This window comes from Oncorhynchus gorbuscha, linkage group LG02 (assembly GCF_021184085.1).
Source record: "Oncorhynchus gorbuscha isolate QuinsamMale2020 ecotype Even-year linkage group LG02, OgorEven_v1.0, whole genome shotgun sequence".
NCBI classification, from domain to species: Eukaryota; Metazoa; Chordata; class Actinopteri; order Salmoniformes; family Salmonidae; genus Oncorhynchus; species Oncorhynchus gorbuscha.
In genome coordinates, this window is record NC_060174.1 from 23,154,545 (window position 1) to 23,174,799 (window position 20,255).

Consider the following 20,255-nt stretch of genomic DNA (forward strand, 5'->3'; position numbering starts at 1 on the left):
AGTATATGTGCAGGTATTAGTTCCACAGTGTGCAACCACCATTGCTTAACTCAAAGCACTTCATCCTCGCTGATAAAAATGAACTCTCACCACCTCTCTATTCCAAAGAAAAGGAAGCAGAAGAAAATCAATCGGAGTAATACTTTTTCTTTGTCCGTCAATCTCTCTTCCAAGCAAGTGACTGGATATAGGCTACCCAGGGACTAATCTGAGCCCCCTGTCTCACTGTTAGGCATCAGAGGCACAGTAGGAATCAGGCAGGGATAACATCATCATCCACAGCGCCAGACACAGCTGACAGACAGACTGTCTTCAGACCAGTCAGTCTCATGGGGAAACCACCCTGCCTCTGTCCTGACTGATGGATTCACAGGAGACTCACAGTTCACAGACATGAAGTTGAACTAAAATTTGTTTGAAGCCAATTCTTGCAAAGTTGCATGACTATTCCTCACTTACAGAAGGGCCTACTTTACCCATTGCAGTAACCATCTCATTTTGGGAGTACACAACTTGGACACAGACGTCCCACCTTTCTCATCCCGAACATTATTGAAACTCTTGGCTTGATGATTTCCCTCACTTACTGCATACACCCATAAATCAATATCTAATTCCTCACTGCAGTGGCACACTGGGAATGGCTTCTTTAGCACTCCAGACTAAGCACTCCAGCTGTAAGAAATGTTTCCCTTATCCAACAAACTACACTCTAGAGCGACTAGTTGGTTTGACTGCCCAGTTTGACTTTTACAAGCATTCTTGTACAGTTCCGTGCCCCCAATGTTTGACATGGTCTGTATCTTTGTAAACTAGCTACAGTATACTGTATTCTGTATCAACAAACGAGTAAACTACAGAACGTCATTAGTGAGAAGAGGGCTAATCATGGCCTAATGGCATGAGCAGGGCTATGTTTAAGTGTAGATAATATCTTTCATATCTTACCTTGTGTAAATACAGTACTACTATAATTATACTATCGCTCTCATTTTCCAAGTTTTATTAGTTGTATGTACAGGATACACCTGGTATACACCATCCAATGAAATGTTTCCTTGCAGGTTCCCTCTTGACAATGCAACAGTAATCTTACATATTCCATGGAATTGGGTCAGCAGCTGTATGAAGTTGACCTTAGAAGTTGCTTGGCAACAGTGTCAATGCGTGCTATATCTACTGTATATAAAATATGAACTAGTTTCAGCATTGAGGTTATGTAACAGATAGGCACCTCATTCTATCTCACACTGATATTTTTCAATCCCTCAAAGTATATCAGTTCATAAGGGCACCGGCAACCTAGTATGTAGCAAAATGTATTCATTTTATTGATACCATTACTCGGTAGACATTTATTGCGTCAACATGTTAAAAAGAGATATCCTTTGTTTAAAAACCACACACACAAGAATGCAAAATAGCTGTCAGTTATGCAACACAATACCATGTATAACAGCAGGGGAACATTCAGTTCCAACCAAAGTACAATATTTTACAAACATATCACTCTATCACTTCTAGTGAGATAAACACACTCATTTAGCCATTGCCCCATACATTTAGCAATTTGTTGCCTCGTTGCGAAGCCGTATCTCCAAAATGAAATAAGTTGAGCTGTAATGAGGACTCTGACCTGTAAAGTGTAGAAGGGGATCACTGAACCAAGGACCATACGCCACTTACATGAACTACATTGACCTCTTCACAGAATTGTCAGCTCTCGCTGTCTCTGACACATACACACGCGCACAAACTCAGACGCACAACACTTTGTTAGAAAACACTTAAATAACAGAGCATTGGTATACAGTAGTTGCACACTTAACGTATGTGATAACGCTCATAATTCTCATAAATATTAAAAACTCCCACTCTCTTTTTCTTGTCAGCTGTAATTCTCTATTTGTTCTCTCAAACCAATCCGTACCCCAATACTGGCTTCGAACCAAGGTCTTACTTGTGGTACATATACTGCTGGGGGATATGATATGGGTAAGGTGCATCAGTTAGATTTAGTGTTCTTCTCTCTCCTTCTATAACAAAAGCACATTTACCCCGCCAAGGGCAAATGACCTTTCTGACCTAATTGGCATTACATCTGAGTATTTTGACCAGATAAGCGATCATGAGGTGACTTTTTAATGTTATTTGAAAATAGCTTATGCCTTTTATCTTGCATTTGATAATACAACCAGAAAATGAAGAGGTGGTCATAGTATTATCATCATCATAACGATGTTTAGCAATCTAGTCATTTCTATGACTACAAGAGAAGAGGTACGTGAAAATGGGATATGTAAGAATTATCAAGATAGCAAATTCAAGGCACCTCTTCAACTGTAATACTCAAGTTGTACAATATAAACTAGCCATGACCATTGTGTCATACATCGACTGTAGAAATAGTTCCCCACATAGGCACCAAAATATGTCACGATAAAAGAGAAAACATCTTGATATTGTAAAAACGTCAAATCTAGCGAGAGCACCGTGTTGACAATAGAACTTTACAGTGAGGGAGGTTAAAATAAGCTGTTTGTCATTGTGTTGGTGTCAGCTTAGAGGTTTTACAATTCAAATAAATAATAATAATAAAATGCCATCAGGGATATCACAGAAGCCAAACAAAGTGGCCATTGTAGCTACATCCTCCTGCTCCAGGAATAATCAGTGTTGGGTTGAAAATCTACCCAGACTGAAAAAAATCTAGACTGAAATTGAGTTTCAGTTTGGTCTCTCTCCTGTGTCTCCTCTCCTCCCTCCAGTCTGTGTGTCTCCTCTCCTCCCTCCAGTCTGTGTGTCTGTCAGTAGAAGCATAGAAGTACTTCCCCTCAGGGCAGTAAGGTCAGGGCGGTGACAGTTTGCCGACATCAAAGGAAACCGCCGGCTCTCTTGGCTCCGTGCCTTCGATGACAATGCTGGGATGCGTCTCCTGGGTCTCCATGGAAACAGGCGAAGTGGAGTTGGTGGAGGTGGCAGAGTGCAGAGCAAAATGATGCCCGTCCACCGATAGCAGCATGGGGGTTCCGGAACGTTTGAGCGCCTCGCTCATAGAGATGTGCACCTCCTCTGGCGTGAGTCCCATGTCCTTACTGTACTCAGACGGAGACTTCCTCTTGATCCTCTCATACGTCTTGTCCACCTGGCCCTCCGGGAAGGTCTCGCTGTCCTGAAAACGTCCCAGTAGCCAGATGAAGAAGCCGAAGAGGACAAAGGCAGCCAGGCTGGGGATGAAGGCCAGGCACTTGACTTCCAGGCTGGCACCCACGTAGCGGCTATGCAGGAACATGTCCCGATGGACATACGAGCGGTTGGTCAGCGGGTCCACCTGGCTGGAGCGCCACTTGTAGGTGAGCGTGCTGCGGTTGAAGTCGCCCAGTGTGTTGGGCTCCTCCACAGTGAAGATCTTCTCCCCTGGACCAACGTACTGGCCGTACTCGTAGGGCTTGTAGAAGATCTGGTTCTTCCACATGTTCAGGTCCAGGATCAACACCAGGAAGATGATGCCATAGTTGAACCACTTACCTGCAGGGACAAACAATATGGAGGGCAGTTAGGGTCATTTCTAGATGTCAAAATCCAGTTTTAAAGTATTTATTGTGCCCAAGCTGACGTTGACATGCTCTTTAATTCACTGATTTCTGTACTAAAGCTTTTATGAATCAAATTAATTTAAGGTAATCAATTGACAAAAGACAGACAGACAGACAGACAGACAGACAGACAGACAGACAGACAGACAGACAGACAGGCAGACAGGCAGACAGGCAGACAGGCAGACAGGCAGGCAGGCAGGCAGACAGGCAGACAGACAGACAGTGTGTTAAGGCATATGATAATATATTTGCAGGTATCAGGTCCAACATTGACACTTAATGAAATTAGGTCATAATATTAATGGTAGCAATCTCTCCAGGTGTACTGATCTAAAGGCAGATAGCTTCATCTGTACATGTGACACAATTCCTTCCCTTTCCTGAGACGCACCACCGTTAACAAGCTTTTAGTCAAAGCAATCACATATCAATCAAGAATATTAACATAATGCTAAATGGATGTGCGATGCATTAGGGTTAACAACCAAGTGCAAATCAGGGAGCGTTTGAACATTTCAACATCTAGCATGGGAACATTAGTTTCTCTCCCCCTTAATGGTTGTCACATTTACACTTTAGCAGATGCTCTAATCCAGAGTGATTTACAGGAACAATTAGGGTTAAGTGCCTTGCTCAAGGGCACATCCACAGATATTTCACCTAGTCAGCTTAGAGACTTGAACCAGTAACCTTTCAGTTACCGGTCCAACGCTCTTAACCTCTAGGCTACCTGTCGCCCCACATGAGTTTACCAAATTACATAAAATGAAAGAAAACAAGTGCAACACATTTAATAATATCAATACTTAGGGAATGCTGTGGAGCAGAATTAAACCTGGGTGATTGTTTATATGGAAAAGTTAACTCTCATATGCTTATACACATTGCACCTTTCTGTCTGACGCAGCAGGGATGCTAAGTGAGGGGGGAGGGCAGAAACAAGCAACATTGGTAGGATGAAGAAGACATGTCAGAACAGGTATATCTAATCTGTATTCATCTTAGGCCAGTGTCATGGTGCAACCATCAAAACACAGCTAGTCAGATGGAATGTGAAAATATTGAAGTAATAGTGGTAACCCTCTATACCACCTAAATCAATTGGGATAGTAGGTTTACTTATATAGTATGCTTGCTAATATATGTACCTGTGATATGGATGTGGTATTCCTCTTTGAAGATGCTCTTGCAGACAGGAAGTTTGAACTTGAGCTGAGTGGTGGACATGCCAGGCAGGTTCATATCCAGGTCGCCCATGAACTGAGGAAAATCCCAATCCTAATGACATCAAACAATGCAAATACAAAATACATCAGACCATAAAAATAATTTACTGATAGTGAAAGCTTTTACTGAAGTAAACACACATCATGTAACACCTAGAATAAAAGCAAAGACAAAAGAAGAACCTGAACAATACACTGGCTCCAAAGTCTAATGGTGCGTGTGTAGCAGGGATTTATATTCATATATCAAATGATACTAACTAGGGACTCGTTGTTGTCCATTGATGGGTAAGTTCCACAGGGGTCAAAAGCTTCACTGTGAGCTGCAGTGCACAGTGTGTGTTTACATGGCCTTGTATTGTGCCTTTTGTGCATTGAGGTTTTCTCATGTCAAAACACCTCAGGAATCAAATCAAATCCAATTGTATTTGTCACATACACATGGTTAGCAGATGTTAATGCGAGTGTAGCGAAATGCTTGTGCTTCTAGTTCCGACAATGCAGTAATAACCAACAAGTAATCTAGCTAACAATTCCAAAACTACTACCTTATAGACACAAGTGTAAGGGGATAACACCGCGTGGCCGCTGCCACCCTAATCTGGTGGTCCCAGCGCGCACGACCCACGTGGAGTTCCAGGTCTCCGGTAGCCTCTGGAACTGCCGATCTGCAGCCAACAAGGCAGAGTTCATCTCAGCCTATGCCTCCCTCCAGTCCCTCGACTTCTTGGCACTGACAGAAACATGGATCACCACAGATAACACTGCTACTCCTACTGCTCTCTCTTCGTCCGCCCACGTGTTCTCGCACACCCCGAGAGCTTCTGGTCAGCGGGGTGGTGGCATAGGGATCCTTATCTCTCCCATGTGGTCATTCTCTCTTTCTCCCCTTACCCATCTGTCTATCGCCTCCTTTGAATTTCATGCTGTCACAGTTACCAGCCCTTTCAAGCTTAACATCCTTATCATTTATCGCCCTCCAGGTCCCCTCGGAGAGTTCATCAATGAGCTTGATGCCTTGATAAGCGCCTTTCCTGAGGACAGCTCACCTCTCACAGTTCTGGGCGACTTTAACCTCCCCACGTCTACCTTTGACTCATTCCTCTCTGCCTCCTTCTTTCCACTCCTCTCCTCTTTTGACCTCACCCTCTCACCTTCCCCCTACTCACAAGGCAGGCAATACGCTCGACCTCATCTTTACTAGATGCTGTTCTTCCACTAACCTCATTGCAACTCCCCTCCAAGTCTCCGACCACTACCTTGTATCCTTTTCCCTCTCGCTCTCATCCAACACTTCCCACACTGCCCCTACTGGATGGTATCGCGCCGTCCCAACCTTCGCTCTCTCTCCCCCGCTACTCTCTCCTCTTCCATCCTATCATCTCTTCCCTCTGCTCAAACCTTCTCCAACCTATCTCCTGATTCTGCCTCCTCAACCCTCCTTTCCTCCCTTTCTGCATCCTTTGACTCTCTATGTCCCCTATCTTCCAGGCCGGCTCGGTCCTCCCCTCCCGCTCCGTGGCTTGACGACTCAATGCGAGCTCACAGAACAGGGCTCCGGAAGGCCGAGCGGAAATGGAGGAAAACTTATCCCTGCGGACCTGGCATCCTTTCACTCCCTCCTCTCTACATTTTCCTCCTCTGTCTCTGCTGCTAAAGCCACTTTCTACCACTCTAAATTCCAAGCATCTGCCTCTAACCCTAGGAAGCTCTTTGCCACATTCTCCTCCCTCCTGAATCCTCCTCCCCCTCCCCCCTCCTCCCTCTCTGCAGATGACTGTCAACCATTTTGAAAAGAAGATCGACGACATCCGATCCACGTTTGCTAAGTCAAACAACACCGCTGGTTCTGCTCACACTGCCCTACCCTGTGCTCTGACCTCTTTCTCTCTCTCTCCAGATGAAATCTCGCGTCTTGTGACGGCCGGCCGCCCAACAACCTGCCCGCTCGACCCTATCCCCTCCTCAATCTTCTCCAGACCATTTCCGGATACCTTCTCCCTTACCTCACCTCGCTCATCAACTTATCCCTGACCGCTGGCTACGTCCCTTCCGTCTTCAAGAATATGAGCGAGAGTTGCACCCCTTCTGAAAAAACCTACACTCGATCCCTCCGATGTCAACAACTACAGACCAGTATCCCTTCTTTCTTTTCTCTCCAAAACTCTTGAACGTGCCGTCCTTGGTCAGCTCTCCCGCTATCTCTCTCAGAATGACCTTCTTGATCCAAATCAGTCAGGTTTCAAGACTAGTCATTCAACTGAGACTGCTCTTCTCTGTATCACGGAGGCGCTCCACTAAAGCTAACTCTCTCTCTCTGCTCTTATCCTTCTAGACCTATCGGCTGCCTTCGATACTGTGAACCATCAGATCCTCCTCTCCACCCTCTCCGAGTTGGGCATCTCCGGCGCGGCCCACGCTTGGGGCGTCCTACCTGACAGGTCGCTCCTACCAGGTGGCGTGGCGAGAATCTGTCTCCTCACCACGCGCTCTCACCACTGGTGTCCCCAGGGCTCTGTTCTAGGCCCTCTCCTATTCTCGCTATACACCAAGTCACTTGGCTCTGTCATAACCTCACATGGTCTCTCCTATCATTGCTATGCAGACAACACAATTAATCTTCTCCTTTCCCCTTCTGATGACCAGGTGGCGACAATATCTCTGCATGTCTGGCAGACATATCAGTGTGGATGACGGATCACCACCTCAAGCTGAAATTATAGATAAGACGGAGCTGCTCTTCCTCCCGGGGAAGGACTGCCCGTTCCATGATCTCGCCATCACGGTTGACAACTCCATTGTGTCCTCCTCCCAGAGCGCTAAGAACCTTGGCGTGATCCTGGACAACAAACTGTCGTTCTCAACTAACATCAAGGCGGTGGCCCGTTCCTGTAGGTTCATGCTCTACAACATCCGCAGAGTACGACCCTGCCTCACACAGGAAGCGGCGCAGGTCCTAATCCAGGCACTTGTCATCTCCCGTCTGGATTACTGCAACTCGCTGTTGGCTGGGCTCCCTGCCTGTGCCATTAAACCCCTACAACTCATCCAGAACGCAGCAGCCCGTCTAGTGTTCAACCTTCCCAAGTTCTCTCAGACAGGGCTCCTCCGCTCTCCACTGGCTTCCAGTTGAAGCTCGCATCCGCTACAAGACCATGGTGCTTGCCTACGGAGCTGTGAGGGGAACGGCACCTCAGTACCTCCAGGCTCTGATCAGGCCCTACACCCAAATAAGGGCACTGCGTTCATCCACCTCTGGCCTGCTCGCCTCCCTACCACTGAGGAAGTACAGTTCCCGCTCAGCTCAGTCAAAACTGTTCGCTGCTCTGGCTCCCCAATGGTGGAACAAACTCCCTCACGACGCCAGGACAGCGGAGTCAATCACCACCTTCCGGAGACACCTGAAACCCCACCTCTTTAAGGAATACCTAGGATAGGATAAAGTAATCCTTCTCACCCCCTCCCCCCTTAAAATATTTAGATGCACTATTGTAAAGTGGTTGTTCCACTGGATGTCATAAGGTGAATGCACCAATTTGTAAGTCGCTCTGGATAAGAGCGTCTGCTAAATGACTTAAATGTAAATGTAAATGTAAATGGATAAGAATATGTACATAAAGATATATGAGTGAGTGATGGTACAGAGCGGCATAGGCAAGATACAGTAGATGGTATTGAGTGCAGTATATACATATGAGATGAGTATGTAAACAAGGTGGCATAGTTGAAGTGGCTAGTGATACATGTATTACATAAAGATGCAGTCGATGATATAGAGTACAGTATATACATATGCATATGAGATGAATAATGTAGGGTAAGTAATATTATATAAGGTAGCATTGTTTAAAGTGGCTAGTGATATATTTACATCATTTCCCATCAATTCCCATTATTAAAATGGCTGGAGTTAAGTCAGTGTCAGTGCCAGTGTGTCGGCAGCAGCCACTCAATGTTAGTGGTGGCTGTTTAACAGTCTGATGGCCTTGAGATAGAAGCTGTTTTTCAGTATCTCGGTCCCAGCTTTGATGCACCTGTACTGACCTCGCCTTCTTGATGATAGCGGGGTGAACAGGCAGTGGCTCGGGTGGTTGATGTCCTTGATGATCTTTATGGCCTTCCTGTGACATCGGGTGGTGTAGGTGTCCTGGAGGGCAGGTAGTTTGCCCCCGGTGATGCGTTGTGCAGACCTCACTAACCTCTGGAGAGCCTTACGGTTGTGGGCGGATCAGTTGCCGTACCAGGCGGTGATACAGCCCGACAGGATGCTCTCGATTGTGCATCTGTAGAACTTTGTGAGTGCTTTTGGTGACAAGACTAATTTATTCGGCCTCCTGAGGTTGAAGAGGCGCTGCTGCGCCTTCTTCACGATGCTGTCTGTGTGGGTGGACCAATTCAGTTTGTCTGTGATGTGTACGCCGAGGAACTTAAATCTTATCACTCACAGACATCTATAAATTGCCCTCTGTGTCTCAGTCTTTGCTTTGGAATAATCAATACAGACTCAATATCGTATAGATATGAGATCCCGGAATATCGTCTGAAATAAACAGGTGATAATGTCTGGGAAGAATGTGATGTGTGTTGAACAGATAGAGGGACATACTGTACATTTTAGACAACAAAAAGCACACAGAGATCTTTCTATCTTTTTATGAATAGCTGCATTTTCCTCAGATTCTAACAGTCTAGTTACGTACCTAACCAGCAGCCATTTCTAATGCTATTCAATTCTATACATTTTAAGATGTTAGGGTGAATGAAGAATCCATATGTATGAATGTTCATATGAAAAAATATGAGAAGGAATTTCCCCCTTGATATTAATTAGACCTTCCACCTACTCAACTGTACTTCGTTTCCTGATACTAATAAGCTTGACATTTAAGTCATGTGCCCCCCTCACAACAAATAATGAGTCTCTAGGACATACTGTAGTAAACAGTGCACAAATGCACACATGCATGCACACGCACAAAAGCACACAAAACAATTACAAGCTTGCTAGGTCACAATTGATTCTTTGGAAGAGACACTCACACATTGGCTGTGTTCAGTGTTCTGTCACTCATGGGGACACTACGTCACCCACCTTTAGTAAAGGTAGACATCAAGAATGTGAGCCCTTTGGGTGTTGCCATAGAGTTGCATTAGAAGTGCCCTTCCAAGAAGGCTCAATGTCATTGGCCACAGATAAAATTATGTCTAATCACGTGATATCTACAGTAGCTTTGATTGGACAACATCTTACTTTCAAAATCTTAGTTAGCAGTCATCATCATAAATCAAGTAGACAATATTTGTAATCCTTGTCTTATGAAGATAAATAATGAAGAGAAATTATAGATAAAACGTATTGGTGCTCATCGGCCATTGGACATAAACATTACACAACAAGTTGGAGTTGTTTGGAAGGAATCGGTGACAGTGGCTTTCCGCAAGCATTGCAACTGGGAAGTCAGACTGAAAAAATACGTTTTGAACGGTCATTCAACTTGGAATTGAAAATATTTTTCTTTGATGACAAAATTTGCCATTGAAGGACCGCCGCGCACAACAAGGTGAGTCCAAAAATGTCTTATATGATGTAATATGCCAGGGAGATATGGTCAGCCATATCAGCTTTGTTTAAAAAAAGAGGCAGTAAGGCAGTAAACAAGGCTGAATGAATTGTTTCACTGCCAGACAGGGCTCTGCTGATAGCCAGGTGTAGTGGTGGTAAGAATTCACAACATTGTGCTGTTGGGACATCTTTATGTAAGCCCTAACAGTTTCTGGGCATCGCTTGTCGCCGTTATAGTGCAATTAAGTGTTGGGATAACCCAAACATGGGTTAATTTAACCATCAGTTGGGTTTTATTTCTTTTCATGCTGGGTTGACCCAGCAGCTGGGTCTTTTTTAACGTAATCCTCAGATTCTTTTCAGGAGCTGTGGCTTATTAGGGGTGTGACTTCCGACAGTTATTCTTGGCCATCCGTGAGAGTAAATGTCATTCCTGTTCATCTTACTTTTCTTGTTGAAAGGCTTTATCTCAAGTATAAATACAGTACACACACTAAAAGGTTAAAAATACATGTTTTGAGAAAAATAGTGGTTAGACAACTGCAAACTTCAAGGAGTAGGGCATTCAATGTGTTGGTTTGATGGGAAGTCATGTCATCGGCCTTGCCTCTCACTTGAGGAACAATAGAGGAACAATAGAGGAACAACAGAGGAACAAAAGAGGAAAGGCCCACCCCCCTCACTTGTGCTAGTTCATGACTTACCTGGACCACCTATTGAGATGTGCCTTTTGTAAATCAGATGACATGAGATGTAAAGGATACTGGAGTGACACTAAGTTTGTACACTGCAAATAAAAATGTTCCTGAAGTATTTTTACACATGACATATTCTACTATAATATTCATAACAGGATTTTTTTACACATTGCAGCAAAGTGATGCAATGTGAGATTTGTATAGGCTTTTAAGGAACTCGTTATCTTCAGTAAAGCTTCAAACGTGTCTGTGTTCAACCTTACCATGTGAAAACAATGGCCAAATATAACGATCTAAAAGCCACAACTCTACTAAGCCACACCTCCAATCTTCTGATCTAACCCGCTGGGTCATATCTCAATAACCCAGCATCAATAACCCAGCACTAACAACTCAACCTCGCTCTTTTTAGAAAACAACCCAACTAAGTGGCCCAATGCCTGCACCCTGCAGTTGGGTCATCCAAACAACCCAACATTTTTGAGACTAAACCAGACAGAACACATACATATGAAGGTGAATGAAGCCATTTCAAAGGCTGTGACATAGAGGCTGAGTAGAGGAGTGTTTGTTGACTACCAGAGTAAAGTGCATGGACAGCCAGCCTCAGATCCATGTGAGCACTACCGGCGGGGACTGATTGAAATCATAAATAACCGTAGTAAACGCGCTTGCTGTACACAGAGCAGAAAACGAGAGGAGGCTAGCAATCATAAACAACAAAGTCTGAAAGATGCAGGGGTGATGTGATTGGTGGGTAGTTGGGTACTGGCTGGGGCCATGGAGTCAAAATAGGGATGTCATACTATGGAGACTGCTGTAGCCATGAGGCAGGAGATGAGAGCTGAAACTGACAGCATGCTGAATGTAAGGTACCTGTTGTATTCGGCGCACGTGACAAATAAACTTGGATTTGATTTGAATAATAATAATATATGCCATTTAACAGACACTTTAATCCAAAGTCACGTACAGTCATGCATGCACAAATTTTACAAATGGATGTCCACAGGAATCAAACCTACAACTCTGGCATTGCAGACAACATGCTCTTTCAACTGAGCCATACAGGACCAAGATGGTGCCTGTTTCTGAGATGGAAAGGGACCCTGGTGAAAAGCAAGGAGGCCTATGCAAACAAAAGCAGGCATGGTAAAAAGTTGTGAGAAGTTGTAATCTTGTAATAAAATCCTTTAAAACTATTGAATGGCTGAGCTGAGGCAAATGAAATAGCATTGAAAATACATTATATCGGATTCGTTCTTTTTTTGTCAGTTATTGTGCTACAGATAAATCATTTGTGTTAGCTAATAATAAAAGTGTGGTAACAACAGGTGCCAAGTGTGCAGAATAAAGTAGGCTGAGGTATTATTGACACAATAAGGTTGTGCACTTATCCATGAGCAGCTACTAGGTATGCACACATGACTGTAAGTCGCTTTGGATAAAAGCGTCTGCTAAATGGCATATATTATTATTATTATATTAGTTTCAATAATGAATAATGTAGAAACAGATATTTAAGGGATACTACAGATTAGACTACTCCATATCCTTTAAAACAACAAAGCTGTGGAAATACACTACATGACCAAAAGTATGTGGACACCAGCTCATCGAACATCTCATTCCAAAATCATAGGCATTAATATGGAGTTGTTCCCCCCTTTGCTGCTATAACAGCCTCCACTCTTCTGGGAAGGCTTCCCATTAGATGCTGGAACATTGCTGTGGGGACTTCCATTCAGCCACAAGAGCATTAGTGAGGTTGGGCAATTAGGTCTGGTTCGTCCCAAAGGTGTTCATCCTAAAGATGTTCGATGGGGTTGAAGTCAGTGCTCTGTGCAGGCCAGTCAAGTTCTTCCACACCGATCTCGACAAACAATTTCTGCATGGACCTCGCTTTGTGTATGGGGGAACAAACTTTACATTTGACACTTCGCATTCGGGCAGGTTGTGTTCACTGCCAGATGGTGAAGCGTGATTCATCACTCCAGTGAACGTGTTTCCACTGCTCCAGAGTCCAATGCCGGCGAGCTTTACACCACTCCAGCCGACGCTTGGCATTGTGCTTGGTAATCTTAGGCTTGTGCGGCTGCTCGATAAAAACCCATTTCTTGATGCTCCCGACGAACAGTTATTGGGCTGACATGGCTTCCAGAGGCAGTTTGGAACTCGGTAGTGTGTGTTGCAAGCAAGGACAGACGATCTTTACGCACTAGGCACTTCAACACTCGGTAGTCCCATTCTGTGAGCTTATGTGGCATACAAATTCACGGCTGAGCTGTTGTTGCTCCTAGATGGTTCCACTTCACAACAGCACTTACAGTAGACCAGGGCAGCTCTAGCAGGGTAAGAATTTGATGAACTGACTTGTTGGAAAGGTGGCATCCAGTATAAGTACAGTATAACGGTGCCACGTTGAAAGTCACTGAGCTCTTCAGTACAGGCCATTCTACTGACACTGTCTATGGACATTGCATGGTTGTGTGCTCGGTTTTATACACCTGTCAGCAACGGGTGTGGCTGAAATAGTGAAATCCATTCATTTGAAGGGGTATCCATATATAGTGTATGTTAATTAAACATTAGCAGAAGCAAAACTAAATCCGGCTAGCGTTCCAAACCAACCAGTCTGCATTTAGCTTGGAGCTACTGGGTTGAACGCCTTCTCTCTTTGAAACACTGTTATGCATTTTCTACCCAGACAAAACATTTGCATATTCATGAGTATGCCACTGACAAATCCTTCATTGATGTATAGTCTCCTGTGGGATGTAGAACATTGGGTGGAAAAAAGGAAAGAAAACATAACATTTTAAGAGTCATCATTAAGGAAGGCCTGGGTTCACGGAGGAGGAATGGGTGTAGTTCCTTGCCTGAAGCCTGGCCGGATGGGGGGATTGATTGCTGGATAGCTGGGTGGATGGTGGATTAAGGGTAAAGAAGAGGGGTTTGTAGACATGCAGATTCAGACTGATTAAATGTCTCCCTCTCTCATCCAAGTATCACAGTGTCCCTTTTTTATTTAACCTTTATTTAACTAGGCAAGTCAGTTAAGAACAAATTCTTAGGAATTAGGAATTCCTAGGAATTCCTAGGAACAGTGGGTTACTGCCTTGTTCAGGGGCAGAAGCCTTGTCAGCTCAGGGATTTGATCTAGCAACCTTACAGTTACTGGCCCAACGCTCTAACCACTAGGCTACCTGCCGTCCCTGTGGCTGAGGGAGGGGTGAGGAAGGGGAGAGATAGAGGAAAAAATGGGGGAGAGTATAGGAGTCCACCTAGTTTTTAATTGGCCATGGGGGGGCCCCTACCTGCATGACAATGAGCAGGTCAAAGACCAGGATGAAGGATACCAGGAAGGCCCTGGAGACCTCGTCGCTGGGCAGAAATCCCCGGTTCAGGTTGTCCCAGCTGATCCAGTCAGTGCTGATGACCAACAAAACCACCGATGTCAGAGAGATCAGGACCGTCCTGGAGGAGACAGGAAGTAAAACCGCATTACTTTCCTGGTAATAACCTGGGACACTCCACAGATTTACTAATTACCACTTTAGTAGTCCATTTGTTACGGCAGACGACAATCATTTGCCTTTTGCTCATTTCTCTAAAGTACCGTAATTGCTGGACTATTAAGCACACCTAAATATAAACCGCACCCACTGAATTATTAAAAAATATGTATTTTGTACATAAATACGCCGCACATGTCTATAAGCCGCAGGTGCCTACCGGTACATTGAAACAAATTAACTTGGTCACTATCTTCCTCCTCTTGTGCACTGAAACCACTGAAGTCATCTCCTTCGGTGTCGGAGTTGAATAGCCTCAGAATTGCTTCATCCGATGTTGGATCGTTTTCATTGTCGCTCTCGTCACTTTCATCCGGAGGCAAATACCCCGCTGAGCTCATGCTGCCCCTTCAACACGCAGCAGTCCAGCCTTTCGAAACCCGTTGATGATAGTGGATTTTTTGACAATGCTCCACGCTGTCAGGACCCACTGGCAGACTTGACCATAAGTTGCTCTTTGCACACAGCCCGTGTTAGTGAAGGATTTCTTCCCACTTGTCATCCAAGACTCCCACTGAACAAGGAGCGCCACCTTAAATCCACGATTTACACTGATGTCGAGTGGCTGCAAATACTTTGGGCCATCTGCTTTTCTTCCCTCTAAAAGCCTTTGTTGTCTTTTTGCACAGTCAGTTCCTCACGCTGCTGTTTCCAACGTCTTATCATCGACTCATTAAGGCCAAGCTCCCGTGCAGCAGCTCTCTTTCCTTTTCCAACAGCCAGATCGATCGCCTTCAACTTGAAAGCTGCATCATATGCATTTCTCCGTGTCTTTGCCATGATGAGGGTGACAAAATTACTACCGTAATCAGAATGATGGGAAGTTTGAGCGCGCTCGATTTTACGTCACAGTATGTGACGGTGCTCAGTTTTTTGGCAGCATGAATCTTGTGAAAGCGGGAAAAATCCATAAATTAGCTGCGTCATTGTATAAACCGCGAGGTTCAAAGCGTGGGAATAAAGTAACGGCTTATAGTCCGGAAATTACGGTACACAACAACAATATAATCATAACAGGATGTTATTATAGGTTTATGTAAATATTAATGATGGTTAATAATTATTTTAGGTATCATTTGATGTTTATCTGTGTGTTATGGACTTTGGATTTAGCAAACTATATTTGGCTCCTCTTTGTACTTGTTTCAATGTCATTCAGTAATTATTACACTGAACTGGTGTTGTGTGGGTTGCTGCATCCCCATGGTGACTAGCTTGCTTGCACCAAGTTCATCATATCATATTTCAAATGTTGTGAGACACAGTTTGCATTTAAAAATCTAAAGTGGATTCTTTCCCCTCCAGTCCAGATTACTGATTTTTGGCACTGTCATTTGTGATTTACCCAGATGCTTTGCCGCATAATGTCAAGATACATTCCTCAACATATTTATTAATCATACTTTCTCAACCAGTATTTGAGATTTACAAATCATACTTTCTCCCGAGAGCACACATTGATTGTGACAGTCAGACTGGGGGCATTCATTAATAAGACAAAGGCTTCCAAAGGAGCCACAGAGACTAAAGCTCGACATTCTGCATCCTAAAATAGAAGAACAATCAATTCTATGGGAAACATAATGCATTGGAGAGTGTGACTTTGAACTTCCATTTATTGGTCATTTACTAATTAAAAAATGCTCAGATAATACCAAACTACTCCAACACATGTTGATGTTTGTACATAAGCTCAAATATCCCCATCCCAGTAGTGACCCTAGTGTCTTGTCCAATAACCACCATTAGGGACATAAATATACTACTGTACATTAGATTTCTGTTACACTGTTTATACACACTGCATATTTATATACTGGATTGTTGACACAACTCACTGTAATTGTCACACCCTGATCATAGTTTGCTTTGTATGTTTCTATGTTTTGGTTGGTCAGGGTGTGATCTGAGTGGGCATTCTATGTTGGATGTCTTGTTTGTCTATTTCTATGTCTGGCCTGATATGGTTCTCAATCAGAGGCAGGTGTAAGTTATTGTCTCTGATTGGGAACCATATTTAGGTAGCCTGGGTTTCACTGTGTGTTTGTGGGTGATTGTTCCTGTCTCTGTGTTTTGCACCAGATAAGGCTGTTTTTGGTTTTCCACGTTTATTGTTTTGTAGTGTTCGTGTTTATCTTTTTTGTTATTAAACATGAATCAAAGAAACCATGCTGCGTTTTGGTCCGCCTCTACTTCACCTAAAGAAAACCGTTACAGAATCACCCACCACAACAGGACCAAGCGGCGTGGTAACGGGCAACAGCAGGAGTGGCAGCAATGTCTGGACTATACTACTTGGGAGGAAATAGACAGGTGGGCGGTCGACCCAGGAGACAGGTGGGCGGTCGACCCAGGAGGAGTGCCGGAGCCCGCCTGGGATTCGCTGGAGCAGTGCGAGGAGGGGTATAGAAGAATGGAGTTGGAGAAGCAAGCACGGCAGCGCGGTAGGAAGCCCGAGAGTCAGCCCCAAAAATGTCTTGGGGGGGGGGGGCAGGAAGTGTGGCGAAGCCAGGTAGGAGACCTGCGCCAACTTCCTGTGCTTACCGGGGGGCTAGAGAGACCGGACAGGCACCGTGTTATGCTGTGAAGTGCACGGTGTCCCCAGTGCGGGTGCATAGCCCGATGCGGTACATTCCAGCTCCGCGTATCGGCCGGGCTAGAGTGGGCATCGAGCCAAGTGCCATGAAGCCGGCTCTATGCAGCTGGTCTCCAGTGCGTCTCCTTGGGCCGGCTTACATGGCACCAGCCTTGCGCACAGTGTCCCCGGTTCGCCTGCATAGCCCAGTGCGGGCTATTCCACCTCGCCGCACTGGCAGGGCGACCGGGACCATTCAACCGGGTAAGGTTGGGCAGGCTCGGTGCTCAAGAGCTCCAGTGCGCCTGCACGGTCCGGTCTATCCGTCACCACCTCCACGCACCAGCCTTCCGGTGGCAGCCCCCCGCACCAGGCTGTCTCTCCGGCTCATCCTTACTGGTGCTCCCGCCTCTCCGGCGCTGCCGTAGTCTCCCGCCTCTCCGGCGCAGTCCAGTGTCATTAACTAGGGTCGCCGTGGCTCGGAGGCCACGGAAGCGGACAAGGTGGGGGAATAAGACTACGGTGAAGTGGGGGCCACGTCCAGCACCAGAGCCGCCACCGCGGACAGATGCCCACCCAGACCCTCCCCAATAGGTTCAGGTTTTGCGGCCGGAGTCCGCACCTTGGGGGGTACTGTCACACCCTGACCATAGTTTGCTTTGTATGTTTCTATGTTTTGGTTGGTCAGGGTGTGATCAAAGTGGGCATTCTATGTTGGATGTCTTGTTTGTCTATTTCTATGTCTGGCCTGATATGGTTCTCAGAGGCAGGTGTTAGTCATTGTCTCTGATTGGGAACCATATTTAGGTAGCCTGGGTTTCACTGTGTTTGTGGGTGATTGTTCCTGTCTCTGTGTTTTGCACTGTTTTTGGTTTTCCACGTTTATTGTTTTGTATTGTTCGTGTTTATCTTTTTTTGTTATTAAACATGAATCAAAGAAACCATGCTGCATTTTGGTCCGCCTCTACTTCACCTAAAGAAAACCGTTTATCCGCATAGATTGCATTTGGATTACTTATACAGTATTTTTGGGGTTGTTCATTAGATTCGTTTGGACATTCTTGATTTCTTGTTTTTGATTATTTGTGTACATTTTACAGCACTGTTCGGAGCAAATAACACAAGAATTTCGCTGCACCCGCTATAACATCTGCTAAAATGTGTACGCAACCAATAAACTTTGATTTGAGATAAGGGCATCAACCTGTCATGTTTGACTGGCAGTAGAGAACCATTTTCATGCTGACCTGGTGGAGAGACGCCCTCTGGGACCACAGGTGACCGTGAGATAGATTTAGACCAGGACGGTCTAAAACGACCATTGACTGCTCTTTTGTAATAAGCATTATTGGGCACAGTGTAACAGTTTGAGTGGGTCATAGACCTTGTCTGGCTCAGTGAGGTAAAGCCAGCAGTGTGTGTGTGTGTGTGTGTGTGTGTGAAAGGCAGAGGTATAACTGGCCTCGTGACCTTGCTGTGTCTATTGATTTCCTCTTCCTGTTCTTCTAATTAAAGGTGAAAGATTAACAGGGCTATTGACTGTGTGTTACTGTGTGTAACCCCATGAGGAGCACAGGGCTTTGTCTGAATACCAATACATGAAAGAATACATGCATACTAATGCACACACTTATACTCATGAACCCTAGCACCCACACACACATACTCATAATCCGCAGCATACACACATGTTCACACACATGTACACATACACTGATTGTGCTCAGAGGCAGCATACTGTAAATGCATTAGACTGGAGAATAGAACATACCAGAAGAGGACGATCCTGTGGTTGCCTTGTTTCCAGAACCTTCTGGCAGCTTTGCCCCAGTCTGGGTAGTGCTGGTCCTGGAGCATCATGTCAGTGACCTGGGAATAAAACAGGGTAACTTAACACGTGACATGTGTGAGGGAGAAATAAACTAACATCAAACTGAGATGGTGTTTCCAGTAATCATTCATTTCTGAGCGATCTCTGAATGAGGCTAAAATGAATTCATAGAATCACATTCGTACAGGATTGAGCTTGTTATTTCATTGTGAATACAGTGTTAAAATGGATGTTTAGAATTTGCCATTCTGCCGATGGAACGCCGCAATGGAATGGCATAATCAATTCAAATGGCATTGCTTTGTTTATATTCCTATGCAATGCAGTCAATCATTAAAAGTAATCTAGGTTTATTTATTTTCGATCAACATTCATTTAGATTTTAAACGGTTGTTATACCCAACTATGCAAATCCAGACTTTCGGAGATGGGATTTCAATGAGGCGAGGGTTATTTGTCAGCAGGCCACATCTTCAGGCAGAGAGAGTGGAGAAATAATATGTTGAGAATAGGGGTGTTATGGTGACCGTATTACCGCCACACCGGAGGTCACGAGTCATGACCGGAGTCAAATTCCAAACGGTAACTCGGCTTCTCCGAGCTCTGATGCTGCTGATGGTCATGAGTAGTCTACCAAACCTGCTAACTGCCTGGTACTCAGCACTCTATTGACCCTCTAATTACTCTGACATCAATGCAAATGTCATCAAAAATATAATCAAACACTTCATGAAAACCCATGAGATCATGTTGCGCAACATTTCTATAGGCTTAAATCAAATAACATTTTATTGGTCACATACACATGGTTAGCAGATGTTATTTGCAGGTGTAGCGAAATTCTTGTGATTCTAGCTCTGACAGTGCAGTAATATCTAACAAGTAATAATAACACAACATATACACACAGATCTAGTTAAAGGAATGGAATTAGAATATAAATATATATGGACGAGCAATGTCAGAGAGGCATAGAATAAGATACAGTAGAATAGTATAGGATAAAGTATATACATACGATATGGGTAATGCAAGATATGTAGAAGTGACTAGTGTTCCATTTATTAAAGTGGTCAGTCATTTCAAGTCTATGTATATAGGCAGCAGCCTCTATGTGCTAGTGAAGGCTATTTAGCAGTCTGATGGCCTTGAGATAGAAGCTGTTTTTCAGCCTCTCAGCCCCAGCTT

The 20,255-nt window shown here is 44.6% G+C and overlaps 1 protein-coding gene across 3 annotated transcripts in view; it reads right to left on the minus strand.

Annotated features, from left to right (window-relative positions):
* Nucleotides 1-1,322: 1,322 nt before the first annotated feature.
* LOC123999374 (transmembrane protein 117-like) overlaps nt 1,323-20,255 on the minus strand; it is a 104,756-nt gene continuing 85,823 nt past the window's right edge. For 2 of the 3 annotated variants that reach the window (XM_046305095.1, XM_046305076.1), the window contains exons 5-8: nt 19,008-19,105; nt 14,404-14,563; nt 4,748-4,877; nt 1,323-3,528 (exon numbers count right to left, since the gene is read on the minus strand). In XM_046305095.1, coding sequence (XP_046161051.1) covers nt 2,849-3,528; nt 4,748-4,877; nt 14,404-14,563; nt 19,008-19,105 — 1,068 coding nt within the window. In that variant the 3' untranslated portion in view covers nt 1,323-2,848. Of the gene's footprint in view, nt 3,529-4,747; nt 4,878-13,965; nt 14,005-14,403; nt 14,564-19,007; nt 19,106-20,255 lie in introns of all 3 variants that reach the window. The other variant, XM_046305086.1, reaches the window with a different exon arrangement.